The following is an 18443-nucleotide window of genomic DNA, read 5'->3' as shown; positions in this document are numbered from 1 at the left end:
AAAAAAAAAAAAAAAAAAAAAAAAAAAAAAAAAAAAAAAAAAAAAAAAAAAAAAAGTCACTGATCTTGTCAAAGTATATTTTGGATCAAAATTAATACTGGTTTTGTTACAATGCAAACCTAGAGTCCTCAGCCTAAAGGAAGAGGCTAATCTGGCCATCTAAGCAAAGCTTACGAAGGCACAGGGTGGCAGAGTCCTTGAGATTCAGTGTGTGTCAGATCTGAGGTGAGACTAATGATTTGAGCGGAACAAAGCCCATGTTATCTGCTCCAGCTGTGACTGCCCTGAAGCTTTGTTTTCACTGCTGTGAACGCAGCTGACAGGAGCACTTTATTAGTGTATCAAGAACAAAATGTCAAGGTCTCTTTTTTCAGCTTTAATGCAAAATGTACATATGTCACTCGGAGTGAGTTKTTAATGCGACTTTTACTCACAGTCTAGACACGCCTGGGCTTGTAGCTGGCTTCCCAACAGCTACTGCACGTGCTCATCACAGCTGCAGGTGAGCATGTCATTTGTGTGGAGGGCACAGGAAAAGGATCTTTGACTGTAACTTGGTCATGCTTGATCTTATGTGAAGATCAGCACAATGCCATGCTGGTGTTGCTCTTTAGTATCCCGCTTTCCTTATTTACTCTTGAAAGTAGAGGCTTTGGATCAACATGGCTCTTTGGTTTGAAGGTCATGGTTATTCTAAGACTTAATTCCCGGGAGTTGTTTTTCTTTTTCTTACCTCTGTCTTTATCTTTTTCTCTCCTTATTCTTTCTATTTCCTCTTTGCAGACTAGTTCCACTATGTCTCTGATTTCTGAACCCTCCCTAGAACTGGTTCCCAATTCAACAAGTGCAGACTTCAACAAGCCTCCTCACATTTTGACAGTACTGTCGCATTCTAAACCCGCTTCTGCAGGTCACAGTGGGGACTTGGCAGTAACAACATTTGCCCCCTCAGCAGTCCTCCACATCGAAGAAGGCAGTAACAATGTAGGTCCTCCACCCTCGGGACGTTCTGCCACTCCTCCACGTGTGCCCTCTCTGCTGCAAACAGGCCCTGTGCCCCCACCACGAGTCTCTTCCAGTTCTGCTGTTCGTGGGGAGCAGATGACATCTGCAAGTTTGGTTAGGCTGAGTAGAAAGCCTGACTTTTCAAGAAAAGCTGTGCCGGCTTCCAGTGTGGAGCCTCTGTCTAGACCCACTAATGTGGAAGCCCAAGGCCTAGAATATGATTTGGTGATGGAGACTGAAAAGAAGGAGCAGGGAATAGAGCCCCAAACCTCAAATATTCCAGTTTCAAATATTGGAATAAATGGTCAAGGGAAGGGGCAGATACCTAAGGAACTGGATCGACAGGGAGCATTTGGGGGTAGTTCAGCGTTTTTTTCTGAGCACAGAAGTGTGGAAACAGCTTTAGATGAGCTGTGGGCCCTGCAGCTGTCTGAGCATGCACCAGAGGTACGTGCAGAGAATGACAGCATCTCAAATCCTGTGCATGAGCCTTCTGTTGTGGCCCTGGATCGGTGGGATGTTTTTCCAGACACTAAAAAACAGTTAGGTTTTGTAGCGCAGCAAGAACAAAAGCTAAAAGCTGAAGTACCATATGAAGTAGCAGTAGATATCTGCTCTGATCTGACCAAGAAGAGACAGGGCAGAGAGAGAACTCCTAAGAAAGCAGGTACTAACATCAATAAAACCAGAGACCAGGAAAATGAGCAAATCAAAAGCCCTACAGTTGTTGCAGAGACTCCTGAAAATGTTTGGAAAGCCGAATGGGATCTGCTGTGCGTCTCCAAGCCACCCATTGAGAGGATTTCTGCATCAGGCCAGGCAGGCACTGAGTGACTGTAGGCGTTGGATGAGTCCTAGCTAGGACTGTCCTGGTAGTGCACTAATGTTCTGTGTGTGGTATGAGCGCACCCAGAGTTCACCCACTCTTAACAGCATGTGRTTTTGAGCAATGTTACTGACAGCTGCATGTGGTGAAGGTCTGAAATCCTTTGCTTTATCTGGTGGTCTCTTCTGCATGTTGGCCAGCAGCATGGAACATGGCAGATCTTAAGGACTGTCCTGTGAAATGGACTTTTATTCCTTAACTGGGATAGCAAATGTTCAACCCGTAGAGGCCTCTGAAAAGTTGAARGGACTGCTTCACACCTGGCTCGGGATGGCAGCCTCTCTGCTCCACTTGCCTTTTTAGGTATCAGTGTGGGRGCTGTTACTGTTCTTTCGGCACTAGCAGTGCACCACTCTGTGCACCAGACATCTCTGACCAAAACTCTGCCTGTAAAGGGCAAATGCAGAGAGACTGTTGTGTATCACTGTTACGTTGAGGTTTCTTTAATGCTCTGCAGAGTGGTCTTGTTGCACCTCGTATCTTGGCTTCCTGCTGGTTACTTCCTTTTCTAGATAGTTATTTTTGGCTGGTGTGTGATAATCCTTACAGGGTTTTTCCTTTCACTGAGTCACTGTTCTGGGCTGTGCCAAGAGGAATTTTGGCATTGTGAGTACATGTCATCACTCCTCCAGCTCACAGTTGTCACTAATGGTTTGAGTTTGTGCTGTTGCATCTTGGAGCTTGCTCTTGCATTGCTCTTCTCTGTTGATGTTATTACCTTTGTCATTTAGATTAAGTCTGTAATCAAGAGGACAAAAGAGACCGGGAATGTGCATCCAATGTATCGTGACCTCTCTCCAAGGCGTAAACTAGGTCCTGCCATATTTCACAAGACTGAGTCTCAGGATCGCTTGATTGAAGAGCTGCAGGACAAACTGGGCATCGCTAAACAGGAACAGGAAGAGTGGAAAACACAGGATGATTGGCTGACAGAGGGGGTCGTTATCACTGCTAGACCCCAAAGGGAGGATCAGAATGGAGGACAGCAAGTAGAGAAGGTAGAGAGCAGGATCATGGCCTGGGAAATTCCAGTACATCCTGCTGTCCAGATAGCATTGTGCAGGGGTGCAGATTAAGTTTCTGAGTATGCTAAGCAACGTGAAGTGAAGATGTAATTCTTTCTACTCACCCTTGTCTGATCAGAAAGTGAATCAGCTCTCAGGTCCTGGGTTCTTGATGTTTAGGAYTGGAGTGAGATCAGAGGATGGTAGTGACACTGAATAACAACCAGTGGCCTCTTTTACCCACTTGGTTGTGGCAGTGAGGTTGGCCTGCTTTCCTATTTGTGTTCTGATGCGAGATGAAGGAGATTCAGAAAAGGAAGTGGGGAGAGCATCAGGCGGTAAAGATTGTGCCATTCCCTGATCTGTCTTGCCAGCCTTCCTGCTGCTGGAAGTGTTGGTTGGTTCCTCTTCGGATCTATTCACCTTTCTTCTTCCTCTGTGTCTTTCTAGGTGGTCTTTCCGCCAGAATCCCCGCTCCCCCCGAGGAGGACGATCTCTGTTTCAGCCTCTCCCCCACTTCAGCCTTCTAAAGAAGCTGCAAAGACAGTCCCTGCTAATGCTGCTCCCTCTTGTGTCCTTGGCCTTGCACCTCTCCTTCCACCCCTGCTTCAGGCTTCCCATGTGCCATCTACCTCAGCTCCTAGTCCAGTCTCTTCTTTTGGCTTGGCTCCTCAGACTCTGTTCCAATGGGAAGCTTCTGATGATGATTATCATGAACTTTCTGTTGTGGGCACCTCTCCTTCTGAAGATCCTAGGCACTCCTGTTCTCCCCAGACCTGGATCCCTAACACCAAGACAGTTGTTTCTGTTGGCTGTCAGACTGAAGACGACTCGCTCTTCCCACAGGTGCAGGCAGGCTTCCTTTTCCTCCTCTGCTTGTTTAACAGCATGTCTTCCAGTCTAACCACTGCTCCCAACTTGATAGCTCAGTAGATGTAATTTTGGGTAAAGGCTGGTACTGAATTGCTTGATGGAAGAGGCAAGCCACTGATAATACCAAATCAATCCCAGCTGTCCCTGTTTAACACTGAAAAGTACAAGTCATTGCAACAATCTGCTGTTGTCTATGTTCCTGTCTGTCTTGCTGATCATTTTGTGCAGCAGAGACTATGCAGGCTCTATTTCTCTCTGAGCCAAGGGAGTTAGGTCTGATATAGTCATCAGGTCTCCCTTACATAATCCCTTGGGGGAGAGGAGGTAAGCATGGAGAAGAAGATGGCAAACATCTCAAATTGGAAGGCCAAATCAGCAGTCTTTCCTGTGTTTGACCATTTAGACAAGTGTCCACAATGTGAGTGGATTTTGGAGGAGCTGCAGGGTATTTGTACAGGCAGATCTCAATGGTGAGGAAGGAAATGCCTCTGCATCTTGAACTGTTGTTCTTTGCAGGTGACCTCTGCTCCTCCCCTTGTCCGCAGTGCCACTCTGCAAGCTGTTCATGTACCCCTGGGTCCTCTCGCCCCTGAGAAGGCAGGACTATTTTTCTGTTTCCTCTCAGCATGATGTGCTCTCCTGGGGGTTGACTGTGACACAGATGTTACTCGGAGCTGTTCCTGGAGCTCCCAGTGTGGTGAATGTAGATGATGTCTTGCAATGCGTGGTTTGCTCGTAAAGCTTGTAGCTGAATTGGAGTGATGGCAGATTTTGTGGGTGAGGATGGGAATTTGAAGGAGCTTTGCATGATGAGTCTATGTGGATGCTGTGGATGGCAGACATTGTGTGCAGGAGATGGAAACAACCTCTTTCAGATGAGGACTCATCTGTGATCTGTTGAAAAGGCTGGACCGTCAGTCCAGGGTAGAAGTTAGTGTCCAGAGATGGATGTGCCTGCACTGGGCTAGCTGTGGCTTGCAGGAATGTGTGGTCCCACAGGCAAGGGTGAAGAAATGCTCTATTGCTGTGTGTCAAGTTCATCCTATCTGCTTTCTCTCCAAACAGTAGTTACCATTTGTCTGTCTGCTGTGTCTACCTGCCCTGCTTGGTGGCACAAGCTCCTGGTAAAATGAAGACAGATGTGATTCTGCAGACAAGTCCAGCCCTTTTCCTCTTGCTGTATCGTGCAAGAAGCCCTGGCTTTGTAGTGACTCTGGCCTGGCTTATAGAGAGCGCCTTATTGACACTCTGCTGTGACAAGTGTCTCCAAAACATACCACTGCAGAGACATTTGCAGTATCTATGTGGTGGAGAGTACTGCTGCCCAGCAGAGGGTTTGTTTTACGTGCAGGACACAGATGTGATGGGGCTGTTCTGAGCTGCTGGGCTAAGAAAGGCAGATAGTTGTAGAGATGGCTGTGAGGAAGGGGGAAGAAGGGGGTGTTTGGCTCCACTGGGAGTTGTGCTGCATACAAGCAAGACTCATGAGCAGCTAAAACTATGTATATCCTGAGAATTTTATTACAACAAGTGGAAACCAGTGTTTGACATTGAGTAAACTAGTCAGCTGTAAACATTGCTAACAGATGGATGGGGAATAGAGCTGCTTCTGTGGCTGGAAGGGCAGGATCTGCCAGGGCTCCAGAGAACTTCAGTATGTCCCTTGTCCCCTGGCTGTGATTGCAGCAGTCTGGAGGGTTGTTCACAAATGTTGACTTTTAAGTCTGTTTTAAGTCCTCCTTTGCTCCAGACCCTCATCTCAGGGAGGAACTTGTTTGGCTTTTTCTAAACCTAACAGTAGCTATTGTAGTGCAAAGTTAGCTAAAATCTGTATTTTACTATTGCAGCTTGCCTGAGTAATGAAGGAGGGTTTGGTGTTCAAAGAGAACATACACTTTCTTCCTGAGTTATGAACCTTAGTAAAACATTTCCCTCCTTCCTCCTCTGAGAAGCGTTTCCAAGCCTGAGAAGCCTCTGTGTACTGTGATGGTGTGATTTCCAGAAATGGTCTGAGAGAAGTGTCTTAATCCCCTTCTTCCCACCCCCAAGCATTTCCAGAGGTCACACAGTAAACATGGCAGTGTTTCCATTGGCATCCCATCTGCTGGGGCTCTGCTGTGAATGTGCTGCTCTGCCCGTAGGTAAATACAGGATGAAAAGCAACTTTAAAGGAATTGTTTCTTGGTACTTCCAGTGACCCAGATGGGGCAGAGGAGGCTTGGCAAGATGATGTGCAAAAGCAGCACAGAGGAGGGAGGGAAARGGAGAAGATATTCTAGCTGAAGGGCAGATGGGATGAGGAAGGAGAGAGGGATTTCTAACAGCGAGGAGAGAGTGTCAGCTGAGAGGGAGCAGCAACTGTGTAGGAATAGAGGTCAAGGGGAAGGGGCCTGCTGGATGGCATCTCTGCTTTGTCAGCTGGCCAAGAACTGATGAGGTAAAGGGAGAATTTTGGCAGAGGCTCAGAGAACACTGTACTGACTGCTCGGGATCTGCTGGTAACTTCTGCCATATGAGCAGTGAAGGAAAGTGGACTCCTCAGCTCACAGCTCTGTTGTTACACATCCCAGGGTCTGTGCATGTTGTCTAATTGGGCAGAACGGGTGTGCTTGATCCTGGCTCTTAGTGCCTTCTGTAGTGAGCAAAACCATCTCCTAGCAATCTGCTGCCCATCAGTGCAGAGGAGCCACTGGCAGCAATAGCAGGTATTTCCTTTGGAAGCACAGCAGCACTTGTCTTACAGTCTTTGGTTTCTCTTCCCTGCAGTTCATGGCACAGGGTAAAGCTGGGAGCAGCTCCCCTCCATCYACAGCCCCTAAACCTGGCAGCCAGTTGGACACCATGCTGGGAAGTCTCCAGTCTGACCTGAACAAATTGGGTGTAGCTACAGTTGCCAAAGGTGTCTGTGGAGCCTGCAAGAAGCCTATTGCTGGGCAGGTGAGTCAAAGACGCTGTGTCATTGCTGAGTCCTGGGCTGCAGCTGGGAGTAGTGGGGAGGGCTGTTTCGTGAGGCTGAAGGGACTGGAGATGCTGGAGAAACTGAAGTACTCTATTTATCCACTGGCTAGGTACGCTGTAAGCTCCTCCAGTGACCTCTACCCTGCCCTTGAGGGACTGCCCTCTCCTGAGATGATAGGTAATTCAGTTTTCATGCTACCCCAGTCCAGGGCTCACTTGAGTAGTAGAACTTGCCATTCTTGCTGACCTCCAGCTGGTATCTTGTCATGTGATCTAGGGGAGAAGAAAATAGAGTTGTCCTTCATGATTTGTATTCCCAACAGGTAGTTACAGCCATGGGGAAGACCTGGCACCCTGAGCACTTCGTCTGTACCCACTGCCAAGAAGAGATTGGGTCACGGAACTTCTTTGAGCGAGATGGTCAGCCCTACTGCGAGAAGGACTATCACAACCTCTTCTCCCCTCGCTGCTACTACTGCAACGGGCCGATTCTTGATGTGAGTTCCTGAAAAGGTTAAGGCTGTCAGAGTGGTGCTGGCCTTGGTGTTTAAAAACCTACACTTCACCTGTGTGTCCCAGATAAAAAAAAATTTTTTTTGTTTTGAGATTTCTATTTTTCCTTTGTGCTGGCTCTGAATGGGAAACAATTTGACCCAGCCTGGTTCTGTAGGTCATCTTACCTTCCCTAAAGCTGTAATCCTGCAGACCACTACATCATTCCTTCGTTCCAGTAACAATTCTCCAGCTTTTCGCTATTGGTAGTCTGTGGTWACAGGCACCAGTACTAATTCTGAGAGCTAGACGGGGCCCTGTATAAGGGAGGGAGCAGTGTGTAAGATCCTTTTAGGGTAAAAAGAACTGTGCGATAGGGAAAGCCTGAACCAGCCAGAGGCAGGAGGTAATTGATGCTCCTTAAGGACACACTATTCTAATGCATGCTGTTGTCAGCACCACTGTAATGTATTCTCCACCTTGTACCTCTATGCTGAAGCCATAATTTACATGACATGCCCTTTGTGTCGTCTTCTGAACAGAAAGTGGTGACAGCTTTGGACAGGACATGGCATCCTGAACATTTCTTCTGTGCCCAGTGTGGAGCTTTCTTTGGACCTGAAGGTATTGCTGCCTTATGCAAGGGGAAAATTATCTGCTCTCTTGAACTGCAGACAAGTGTGCAAGGCAGAGCTGCTATAAGGGGAGAGCCAGAGATGATAGGGGGACTGTTGAAGATGGAAGATGGAAGTGCCAAGGGAGATTGCTATCCTTGGGGGAAGGATGGCAGTCACAATCTCCTTTCCTCCCTGGATAGGAAGAGTATTCCTGTGGCTGGAGCAGGAAAGGCAGCAGAATGAGGGACAGCTGCCTGCAGTGTGTGTGTGCATGGKCAGGGAGAGGGATGATCCTAGCTGCTCGAGTTCCCCCCCCCAACTAGAGCCTGGCTGGCCATCGCTAAAGATCAGGAGCTGATGCTCTTTGGCTCTCTTCTTTTCCCTTGACAGGATTTCATGAGAAGGATGGCAAAGCCTATTGCCGCAAGGACTACTTTGACATGTTTGCTCCCAAGTGTGGAGGCTGTGCCCGGGCTATCCTGGAAAACTACATCTCTGCCTTGAACACCCTGTGGCATCCTGAATGCTTTGTCTGTCGGGTAAGAGACCCAAGGTCCTTTGCTGCTGCTGTACGACCCTTGTCTTTTCAGCCCTGCAGGCATTTGGTCTCTTATCAGGAGAAGGCGCCTGTAGCGTAGTGAAGAGCAGCCACCCCCACAGGATAAAAACATATCAGCAACCAAACACCTTCTTGTTCCTCTGCCTGTTCAAATTAAACTTTCTAGTTGCTTTGCTCTTTTTGTTCTCAGCTGCAATTATGGGCTTCTGCAGCAGCTCACAGAAAAACAGAGACATTTTCTGTGACCTTTAAATAATTACAAGCTAAGCTTCTCTCTAAGCACTTGCCTTAGCAATCAGATTGAGGATCTTTCTCCGGTGTTCAGTCTGACAGTGTAAACTAATAAGACTGACCTCACTCTGACAAACATGCAAGTCAGTGAAATAGTGGCAGGCTCCATACAACAGGCATAATAAACAGGAATACTGCAGGTTAAATGCTTGGCACTCTTTCAGAGTGCCTTGCTAATATTAACTCTTGCAGGCCCCAAGAGAAGAGCAAGTATCAGCCAGTATTTCCTAGAACGTGAAAGAGAGAGACTTGGGTCAGTAGCAGAACCGTGAGCTCCTGGTTTCTGGTGCGGTGCTCAGAGCACCACTCCGCTCTCTGAGGCTTGCCTGGAGCTGTTGGGACTGACTATGGCTCCAGCAGTGGTGTGTGGAGAATGGAGCCAGAAGTCCTGACTATGGGGCTGGAGAGGGCTGTGCCTTCTTGGAGCTGGGTTCAGACTTCTCAAGCAGCTCTGTTTTCCTTTCCTCCTGCCACCACACTGCATGTATTAGTGGGGCCATCACTGTCTTCCAGGACGCAAGGCAAGATTCTCTTCCTGTTTTTGCTAAAGCAGAGCTGACTTTAGCTCTCCTGCTGTTTGAAGGAGGAGACTGTTTATTGAACTAATCATCAGTGTTAGTGTTAGAAAAGTCATGGACTCACTGCAGGCAAACTGCATTAATCTCAGTTTAGCTATTCATGGCTACACACGCTCYCTGCTGGATGTGTCGGGTCCAGCTGCGCATACCTCCTCCCTGGGGAGGAGGATGGTCTGGCGCTGAGCAAACCAGAAACCTGGAGATCTGGCTTCTCCTCTGGGCCTTGCTGCTGATGTGCTGAGTGAGCCCAGCAGGGTGCTTGACTCTCCCCCACACCCTGTTGCCTCAGTTCCACCCCCCCATACAAGGAGGAGAGTCTCCCAGTCCTGTGGGGAGAGTGAGTGGGCACTTCCAGGGCAGGTTTGGAAGTGCTGCATTCTCAGCTGTCTGCTGAGTGGGGAAGAAGTGTTGGGCACTAATAAGCATACATATCCTTTTCTCATCCATTCAAAATCGTTAGCACTGTGAAGCAAACCAGATCTCCCAGTGGTGATGTAACCTCTGTGTGTGCCTGGTGGAGATGTTTCAGGGTGGAAGATCCTGTGCAAAGAGTATATGCAAAGTGTCAGCTATTCTGCAGAGATGAATTGTAAAAATGAATTGGGCCTCTCCCAGTTAGAACCAGCCCCCAGTTCATCAGAATCCTGCTTGGTAAAGTTTGTTGTGCTGCCCATTACGAGGAAGCTGGAGTGAGGTAGGGAGATTAGAGGGGGAAAAAGTCTTTTCCTTTCTGCCAATTGGATGCATATCTGCTAGCTCATTTGTTGTATTTTCCATGTGTTAGTGAAGCCAGCTGGGGGAAAGGACATATTTATTTCCCTTGCTTGCAACTGTATMTGTCCTTCTATCAGTCTTGGAAACTCTCATCTTGGTGGACAGAGGTTGGCTTTTTGGACAACAAGGATGTATGTTGGGAGGTGACAGTTTACCTGGCCCACAGTACTATTAGATTGGGCCACAGGGCAGAGGAGGTTTGTGGAGCAGCCCAGGWCCCTGGCTTGTTACATAGTGTATTCTCTTCTGCTTTTTCCTCCTGCAGGAATGTTTCACACCATTCATCAATGGCAGCTTCTTCGAGCACGACGGGCAGCCCTACTGTGAGGTGCATTACCACGAGCGTCGTGGCTCGCTGTGCTCTGGTTGCCAGAAGCCTATCACAGGACGCTGCATCACTGCTATGGGCAAGAAATTTCACCCCGAACACTTTGTCTGTGCCTTCTGCCTCAAGCAGCTCAACAAAGGAACCTTCAAAGAACAAAATGACAAGCCCTACTGTCAGAACTGCTTTCTCAAACTCTTCTGTTAGAGGCATCCTAGATGGGAGCTAAGCATCTTTCTGCCACCCCCTTGGCAGTTCTGTCTCTTTGAACATTACTGTGATTTAGAAACCTTACCAAGCAGGGGAGAAGGGGAGGGGGTGGGGTGGGAGTGCTTGCTGCTGCTATGGAGAGGCAGTAGATCCAGAAATGAGATGGACCATTAAACTGGAAATGCCCTTGCTGTATCTCAGCAGAGAGAGGCTGAGTCCCCTCATTACAGCGTGTGTGTCTGCGTGTGCGACTGACAGCTGAGCTTAGCCCCAGGGTTTGGGCAGGGAGGTTTCACCCAGCCCCCTCCTGGCAGAAGGAATCTGTGCCAGTACTTTTCAGCCTGTGTCAGCTCTCTGAGCAAATCGTGACACTTGCAGACAACACAGCCCTCCACTTTGACACCTCTCCCTAAGGCACTTGAGTGCATTCATGCAGTCTGAGCAATAGCACAGTGAGGGCACCCTGTAATCTTGGTGCCACCCTGGCTCTGCTCACCAAAGCCACGTGGCACGTGTGATTTACTGAGATGAGACATCAGCACAGGCAGCCAAGACCCTGCAAGGGTCTCTCCAGTTCCATTACACTGTAAGGAATTGATACCACTTACTTTTTCTTAAGAGGAATTGATGCATTACTGTGTGGGTTTTTTTTTTCTGGTTTGTAATTCTCTGCCCTTTCTCAAAACACTGGAGCAAGAGGTGGGGAAGAAGCCCCCGATCACCCCTCAGCACTGATGTCTGTTCCTGTGGGTGGGATCCTGTGCAGGGCACCTCTGTCAGCACCCAGGCCTGCTCAGGGCATCTGCTTCTCTTGGTGGCTGCCTCCAGGAGAGAGGAGGTGGCTGGCATCATCCCTTCTTTAAAAGCACGTGCAGAGAGGTTAGGGCACAACTTTTTCCATCCATCCCCACCGTGAGCGAATGTGACGTGTGTATCTGGCTGGAAAATCTCCCACCTATCAGGGCCTGAAAACAGTCACGGGAGCAGGGAGAAGTAGAGGGGTTTAAGAAGCCAGGAAAAAAAAAGCTCCAGACTATAGTTTCTTCTTCCTCTCTTTACTAATGAGACCTGTCAGCCTTTGGTATTTCCCTTTTCTGTGCTCTTGTTAAACATGTTCTACTGAGAGACACTAGAGCAATAACCTTTTATATTGACTGTTACTGGTATAACAAGTCCCTTGGGTCAAGTGTGTGATACACTTGCAGTTTTGCTATCAAAGTGAATACTGTATCCTCTCTTTGATAAGAACTGTAGATTTCTACACTGATTTTGAATTCATATCTAATTTACTTTTAATCCTCTTATACAGAAATTGGTTTTGAAGTGATTTTAAGAAAGCAACTTTTATATCTTGAGCTGTGCTGTTCTAGGCAGTGTGCCAGTTGTGCTGGTTTACTGCATCTGTAACCTCAACGCTTTGTTAAACCTAACTAACATTGATTATTTTCCTTTTATTGCGGGTTGGGAGGGGCTGGAATCTATGGGAAGGGAATGTGATTTTTTTTTTTTCTAGCACAGGCAGGTGAACTGTGAATAGCTTCTCCCTTCCCCCCTTTCTCCTCTAGGTAACCTAGAAGTGTGTTTTTTGGTTTTTATTGTAATCTGTAAACTGCTGTATTTGAATCACCTGCCTTTCTCCCAAAGCCTAGCTTCCAGGATGTTATAGTGAGTCTTAATATGATGCTGCAGGGGGCAAGAGCTCAGAGCTTCACCCTCAGTTTATCTTCTTCAGCCATCAGAAATCAGAGCAGGGCTAATTRGGGAAGGGATTCCTTTTCTCCTGTGGAAGAATGGTCTTGTGACTAAAGAAAAGGAGGAGAAGGTGGGAGATACAGACTCTGTTCCTGACTAGCTGTGTAACTTTGGGCCAGTTATTAAACCTTGCTGTGCCTCAGTTTCCCCATCTGTAAAATGGGGCCATTTTTGCCTGGATTCATGAAGTTATAGTGAAGCTTAGTTCATGTTTGCTGAAGCACTTTTAGATCTCTGGCTGGAGGGATTCCTCTATAGAAGGTTAAATATTATGTTGAAATACTCTACAGTGTTCTGTGGTAACAGCCAAAGCAGCCCAGGGAGCAAGCAGTGTTTGRAATTATACTCCAGAATACTACAGCAATATTACTATTGGAACGGGTAATGTCGGGGGATTATGGTTTTCAGCTTGGTAGATACGTTAGGGATCTGGGGGTGACTGCTGGAAACAAGCCAGACCCTTTAGGCTGGAATTCCCCAGTTACTGTTCAATGTAATCTTGGCTTGGTGCTTCACTACTCTGCTTAAATCATTGCAAGTACTTTTAACCAGACTGCCATACGAATGAGCCTGTTTGTAGTAGTTAAAGCAAAGGGACCTGTGGATGCATTAGAACTAAAGCTATGTCGGTTGGGCTGAGTGCGGCTTTTGGACAGTGCAAGAGGCAAGAAAACTTACATTTAAGAAAACTTACAAAGAAAATTTATCATTTTATTTTTTAAATCAGTTTGACTTAATCACATATAGCTTAGAAGTACTCATTTTATCTTGCTGAAAAGATCAACTTGTTCTGGCCCCAATAAGAGGATGAAAGGCCTGTGCGCAGGACGGGGGGTGAGAAAGTTGGAGTGCTGTTTCTAGCACTATAGCACTCGTTGTGYGACACCTACCAAACTGTGTAATCATGTGCCTCAGTTTCCCTGTCTGGGGATCATTTAACCTACCTCACTGCTTGTTGAGGCTTTTGTCATTGACATTTCTGGAGCGCATGGATGCGGGGTGCCACAGAAGTGTGGTGGTGGTACTGTATGCCAGTACCAACGAGGGAAACTCTTCTGTCATTAATGCTAAGTGGAGATCGTTAAACAAGCTATCTCCTGAGCAAAATATTGAGCTTTTCCTGGATTCATCTGGTTTGTGACATGCTGAGATGCTACATGGATGCTGCTCAGCCAAATCCTTACTTTTGTGGTGACTGCTGCCAATATGAAAGTCAAAAATGCCTATTGTTTTACTTCAGATATAGACTAGAAGGGCCAAGGTGCCGCACAGAGCAAGCGGGGAGGATGATGTGCTGTGGTAGCCCAGACGCTAGGGGGTTTGCGCCTGCCGGGCAGCACGCGGTGCTGCGGGAAGGACCCGCAAGAAGGGCTGATGCTGCTGCAGGTCCTCCGGTATGGCCGGAGGACAGAGCCGTGGGTACCTGATCTCAGGGGGCAGCCCCTTGTCTGAGGTACTTAAGCTTGGACACATCACTTTCGTCGCAGCGTTTTGCCCGTGAAGGCCTTCACACTCCCTTTTCGGTGCTCTCCCGGTCCGATGGGCTCTTGCCCTGCGCCCGAGGGCTGTCGGCGTAGAAAGGTCCCTTTTGAACCGCATCTGGACTGTGCTGGGGGGCGGATTCTCCTCTGGGTCGACAGTAATTTGATATCTTTTTTTTTTCCTTGTAAACTTCTAACTCTGCTTTGTCCATTTAAAATTCTTGCAGTTATGCTAATAAAATTTTTACCGTTGCTCTTGCGTGTTTGTTCTGCTCGTTTCTATCCCACAGCTGGGGAAAAGGCGTGTAGCCGCGTGCCAGTTCCCTTCCCCCGAGCCCTAACAGCTCTCGTTAACGGTGGATGTGGGAGGTATAACGGGTGCGGCGCAAGAGAGCGCTGCGGCGTTTTCCTCCTGCCAACGGTCGCAACGGCCGCCCCGCCCCGCGCTGAGGCGTTTTCCTCCCGCCAACGGTCGCAACGGCCGCCCCGCCCCGCCCCGCCGCCGCGCTCCTCCGGCCGCCAGGCGGCGCCGGCCGCGCTCCGCGCCGCCCCCGCGCCTTCCGCCTCCGCTTCGCTGAGCGGCGGGAGCGCCGCCCAATGAGAGCGGCGGCCTCCCCTGCTTGACAGCCAATGGGTTGCTTGGCATCTGCCCTCGGCTCGCTGCCATTGGCCGCGAGCCGCGGTATAAAAGGAGGGAGGCCCGCCTCCCGGCCTTTCTTTCCCGGAGCCCTCGTGGAGGTGGGTGCGCGGCGCGGCGGCGGCGGCGGCTCTGTAAGGCCGCGCCGGGGGGCCCGGGCACGGGCAGGGGGCAGGATGCGGACTGCGGGGCCTATCTGAGCTGCGCATCTCCCTGGCAGGTTACAGCTCGTCTTTAAACCCGCCGGGCGATCCTTGGAGCACCGCCGCGATGCCCAGGGAAGACAGGGCTACGTGGAAATCCAACTACTTCATGAAAATCATCGTGAGTGTCGGTGTGGCCTCGCAGGCCCCTGGGCTCTGCTGCCCCGCCGGAGCTGCGGGCGCTGCTCGGGGTCCGTGCGGGTGGGGCTGTCCTGCCTCTGCGGATGGGTGGAATCTTATTTAAGATGCTGAGTGCTGTATGCTACTTGTTTAAGGAATGATTTCTGATTATGTGAAGAGTCTCGATCAGACTGTTTTCAGGCTTTGCAGGAAATTTTTTTGCGCTGGTGCTTACAGACACAATTTGCCTAGAGAACTGTTCAGGTTGTTAAGAGGGATGTGCGCCTTGTAGCTGTAGCTCAGGGTCTCTTTGGGTTGAACACTCTCCAACTTACCATCGTTCTGTCARAATTTACCTTGAGGTTTTAATGCTGCTTTGTATCTTGAGTTTCTTTGTATAATTACTATGTTTCTCATTCTGTAGCAACTCCTGGATGATTATCCAAAATGTTTCATCGTGGGAGCAGACAATGTAGGATCCAAGCAGATGCAGCAAATCCGTATGTCCCTGCGTGGGAAAGCGGTTGTGCTGATGGGGAAGAATACCATGATGCGCAAAGCTATTCGTGGTCATCTGGAGAATAACCCAGCCTTAGAAAAGTGAGTATTGCTGTCTGAACGTGTCTCTGGGGCCTCCTTTTGGAAGGAGACTTTGTCTGAGGAGAGGGACTGAAGGCTGTCGTCTTTCCTTCAGGCTGCTGCCTCACATCCGTGGGAATGTGGGCTTTGTCTTCACCAAGGAAGATCTGACTGAGATCAGGGATATGCTGCTGGCCAACAAGGTAACGGAGATTGGGTCTTGCTGTGCTTCTGGACTAGGAGATACAGAGTAGAAATAAAAATAACCCTTCTTGGGGGCTGCTTGATTGTTATGAGTCCTTAAAGATTGGGAACTAGGCCCCTGCAGCCTTAGCACAGCTCCTCAGGTTCCCCCCCTRTTTTGTTTTTGAGTGTCTGATTGATGTCCATCTTGGAGGAGCACTACAGGGAGGAATTGATGACCATTACATGGGGCCTGAGAGGTGAGCATTATTCCAGCTTCTCTTCTTGTTTCCCCTTTCTCTAGGTGCCAGCGGCTGCTCGTGCTGGTGCTATTGCTCCTTGTGACGTGACTGTGCCAGCCCAGAACACCGGTCTCGGACCCGAGAAGACCTCCTTTTTCCAGGCCTTGGGCATCACCACGAAAATTTCCAGAGGAACCATTGAAATTCTGGTTAGTGAGCAGCACACTGCTGTCATCTGAAGCCCTTCCTGCACTGAAGGGCCCCTGATGTGGGGGGSACCCTCTGTGCCTTACCTTGCCTTAAGGTAGGCACAAGGCCTTATGTTGAACACTACTATGGTGGGACAGGAGGTGTAAAGATGAAAGCTCCCATTAGCACTGAAATGCTGTATTAGCAGTCTGACTGCTTCTCTTCAAGAACATCTAAAGGTGGATGTCTGGTTTGGGTCAGGTGTGCAGGGCAGGATTTAMGTTCCTCTGTCAGGTCTTTACTGCATGGTTAAGCTCTGCTAAAGGAACTCATAGACACACTAGCCTCTAGGCTGTGTGTTAAGTGTACTGCTTTTCTCCAAGCCGAGATGCGTCTGCTGCATGGTGTAGGGCTTTCTCAAATTGTGCAGCTGAACTTGAACCCATTTTTGTTGCACTTATTTATTCCTTGAGTTCTGTCCTTTGCCATTAGCAATGTGCAGTTGAGCCCCAATCAATGTGAATTTCTCGGCACGTGGTCACTCGTTTTCCCTTTATTCTTCAGAGTGATGTGCAGCTGATCAAGACTGGAGACAAAGTGGGTGCCAGTGAGGCCACCCTACTGAACATGCTGAACATCTCCCCGTTCTCCTTCGGGTTGGTGATCCAGCAGGTCTTTGACAATGGCAGCATTTACAATCCGGAGGTGCTGGACATCACTGAGGAGACCTTGCACAAGCGCTTCCTGGAGGTAAGGACCACGACCTGTRTCTGTTGCATTCCATCCTTTTATGCAACCACTGGGGAGAAAACGGACAGTTAGGGCAACTGGCACTGCGCCAGAGTGAAGTATCACSTCCTACATTTCTGCTCAAGTCCTGCAGAGCCAGGAGCTCTTTCTTCCTAATGCCCAGGAGAAACAATTGTTCAAGGAGCACCTTCTCTAGGCTCTTCTGTCTTCTCCAGCTTCAGACATTCTTTGCTTTCTGTTAAACTGAGGTGTGTGCAATCAATGAATACATAAAGGCCGTAAAGTGTATATGGAATCAGGAAACTGCTCTGTCAGGTGTTTGGTGTCACACAAATCGTGATGTCTTCTGTAAATCTGCTTGTGTGCGATACATGCTATCGCTCATTACATTTGTGTAGGGATGTGCTGTCATCTGTAACAGTTTGTAACCCASGTGGTTTGTCAGAGCGTGGAAACACGAGGCTCTCTTCTCACAGGGTGTCCGTAATGTTGCTAGCGTGTGTCTGCAAATTGGGTACCCCACCATTGCCTCTGTGCCCCACTCCATCATCAATGGGTACAAGCGGGTCCTGGCCGTGGCTGTGGAGACGGACTACACCTTCCCGCTGGCTGAAAAGGTAATGGCTTAGTCTGATCTACTTGTCTAAAGGTTATTTAAAACGCCATGAGGCACTTCCACAAAAACACCTTGAACGCCACTTGATTTGAAAGGGYGTGGATCTGTCTCTGGCCACGGGCTCGCTGTGACGTGGAGAGGCAGGCCTGCGTGCTAGGGCTGTCCTGAGAAGGACACTTCTTCAGAAGGTTTTGTTTTAATGACGAGAGTCCGCTCGCTGTGGAAAGCCAGAATGAAATACCCGTGTTGTAAAGATGCTGGAGTTCCYGCCTCTCAGGGCTGTTAGAGCACAGCTGAAACGCTGTGAGGGTGAGGGGAGGCTGGGGGAAGCAGCTGTCCCAGCCACTTCACCCTGCCACCAGCAGGCAGAGGYCGGGGCCAGTCTGGGCTTTGAGGGGGCTTTCCTCCCCCCTTGTGTCTTCCTTCTATTTTGACTCTACTCGTCGGTGGTTCTTCATACATGCATGTTCCCTTTGGCTTCTGGGAGATGTTAGTGTTACCTTTCGGTTGAGGAAGTTCAGTCCCTCTAAACGTTTCCTCTGAGTTTACATCTGATTTTTGTTTGTTCTTTTGCTTTTGCAGGTGAAAGCCTTCCTGGCAGACCCCTCTGCTTTCATTGCTGCCGTCCCCGTGGCAGCTGAAACAGCTGCGCCTGCCGCGGCCGCTGCGGCTCCCGCTAAAGAGGCGGCAAAGGAGGAGTCGGAGGAGTCCGACGAGGACATGGGATTTGGTCTCTTTGACTAACAGCAGCCACAGTCTCTCTCTTCATGTCAGAGTTGGTCTAATTGGAGAAATAAAAAGCTATTTTACACCTTCGCGTGTGCCGGCATTGATGGTCTAGCCTTCAGGTCCTTAGGGGTTGGGAAGAGCATGGTCCAGTCCTCTGGAGCCCCCAGGTCATGAGGCTGCAGGGCCAGTGCCGGGAGGAAACCGCGTGTCCGGGGGGTCTGGGGAACGGGCTGGCACCGGGAGGAGGCCCCSGAGCGCCGCCTGCGCCGCGGGGGCTGCGTGCGGCCCGCGTGGTGCACGTTCGCCTTGGGAGCGGGGGGCGCCGCTGCGGCGGGCGGCGCCTTTCGAGAAGGAAAAGCCGCGAGGAGCGCGGGGGCGCGGGCGTGAGGC

The 18443-nt window shown here is 49.3% G+C and overlaps 2 protein-coding genes across 3 annotated transcripts in view; both read left to right on the top strand.

Moving 5' to 3' along the window:
• The window catches only part of PXN (paxillin), a 38993-nt gene extending 25996 nt beyond the window's left edge, over positions 1 to 12997 (top strand). The window contains exons 7-15 of one of the 2 annotated variants that reach the window (XM_085326181.1): positions 784 to 1824; positions 2623 to 2889; positions 3346 to 3741; positions 4285 to 4365; positions 6535 to 6705; positions 7050 to 7223; positions 7761 to 7842; positions 8226 to 8374; positions 10303 to 12997. In XM_085326181.1, coding sequence (XP_085182307.1) covers positions 784 to 1824; positions 2623 to 2889; positions 3346 to 3741; positions 4285 to 4365; positions 6535 to 6705; positions 7050 to 7223; positions 7761 to 7842; positions 8226 to 8374; positions 10303 to 10569 — 2628 coding nt within the window. In that variant the 3' untranslated portion in view covers positions 10570 to 12997. The remainder of the gene's footprint in view (positions 1 to 783; positions 1825 to 2622; positions 2890 to 3345; positions 3742 to 4284; positions 4366 to 6534; positions 6706 to 7049; positions 7224 to 7760; positions 7843 to 8225; positions 8375 to 10302) is intronic. The other variant, XM_085326180.1, reaches the window with a different exon arrangement.
• A 1506-nt stretch (positions 12998 to 14503) lies between these two features.
• On the top strand, positions 14504 to 18139 carry RPLP0 (ribosomal protein lateral stalk subunit P0). Its single transcript, XM_085326179.1, has 8 exons — positions 14504 to 14543; positions 14663 to 14766; positions 15190 to 15365; positions 15460 to 15547; positions 15832 to 15978; positions 16523 to 16708; positions 17185 to 17325; positions 17907 to 18139. The coding sequence occupies exons 2-8, from the start codon at positions 14713 to 14715 to the stop codon at positions 18066 to 18068; spliced, it is 954 nt and encodes a 317-aa protein (XP_085182305.1). The 5' UTR covers positions 14504 to 14543; positions 14663 to 14712; the 3' UTR covers positions 18069 to 18139.
• The last annotated feature ends 304 nt before the right edge of the window (positions 18140 to 18443 follow it).

This window comes from Rhea americana, unplaced genomic scaffold (assembly GCF_003343005.1).
Source record: "Rhea americana isolate MKP2758 unplaced genomic scaffold, rheAme1 scaffold_128, whole genome shotgun sequence".
NCBI classification, from domain to species: domain Eukaryota; kingdom Metazoa; phylum Chordata; class Aves; order Rheiformes; family Rheidae; genus Rhea; species Rhea americana.
The sequence above is the reverse complement of the archived record's forward strand: the minus strand, read 5'-3'. Positions and strand labels throughout refer to the sequence as shown.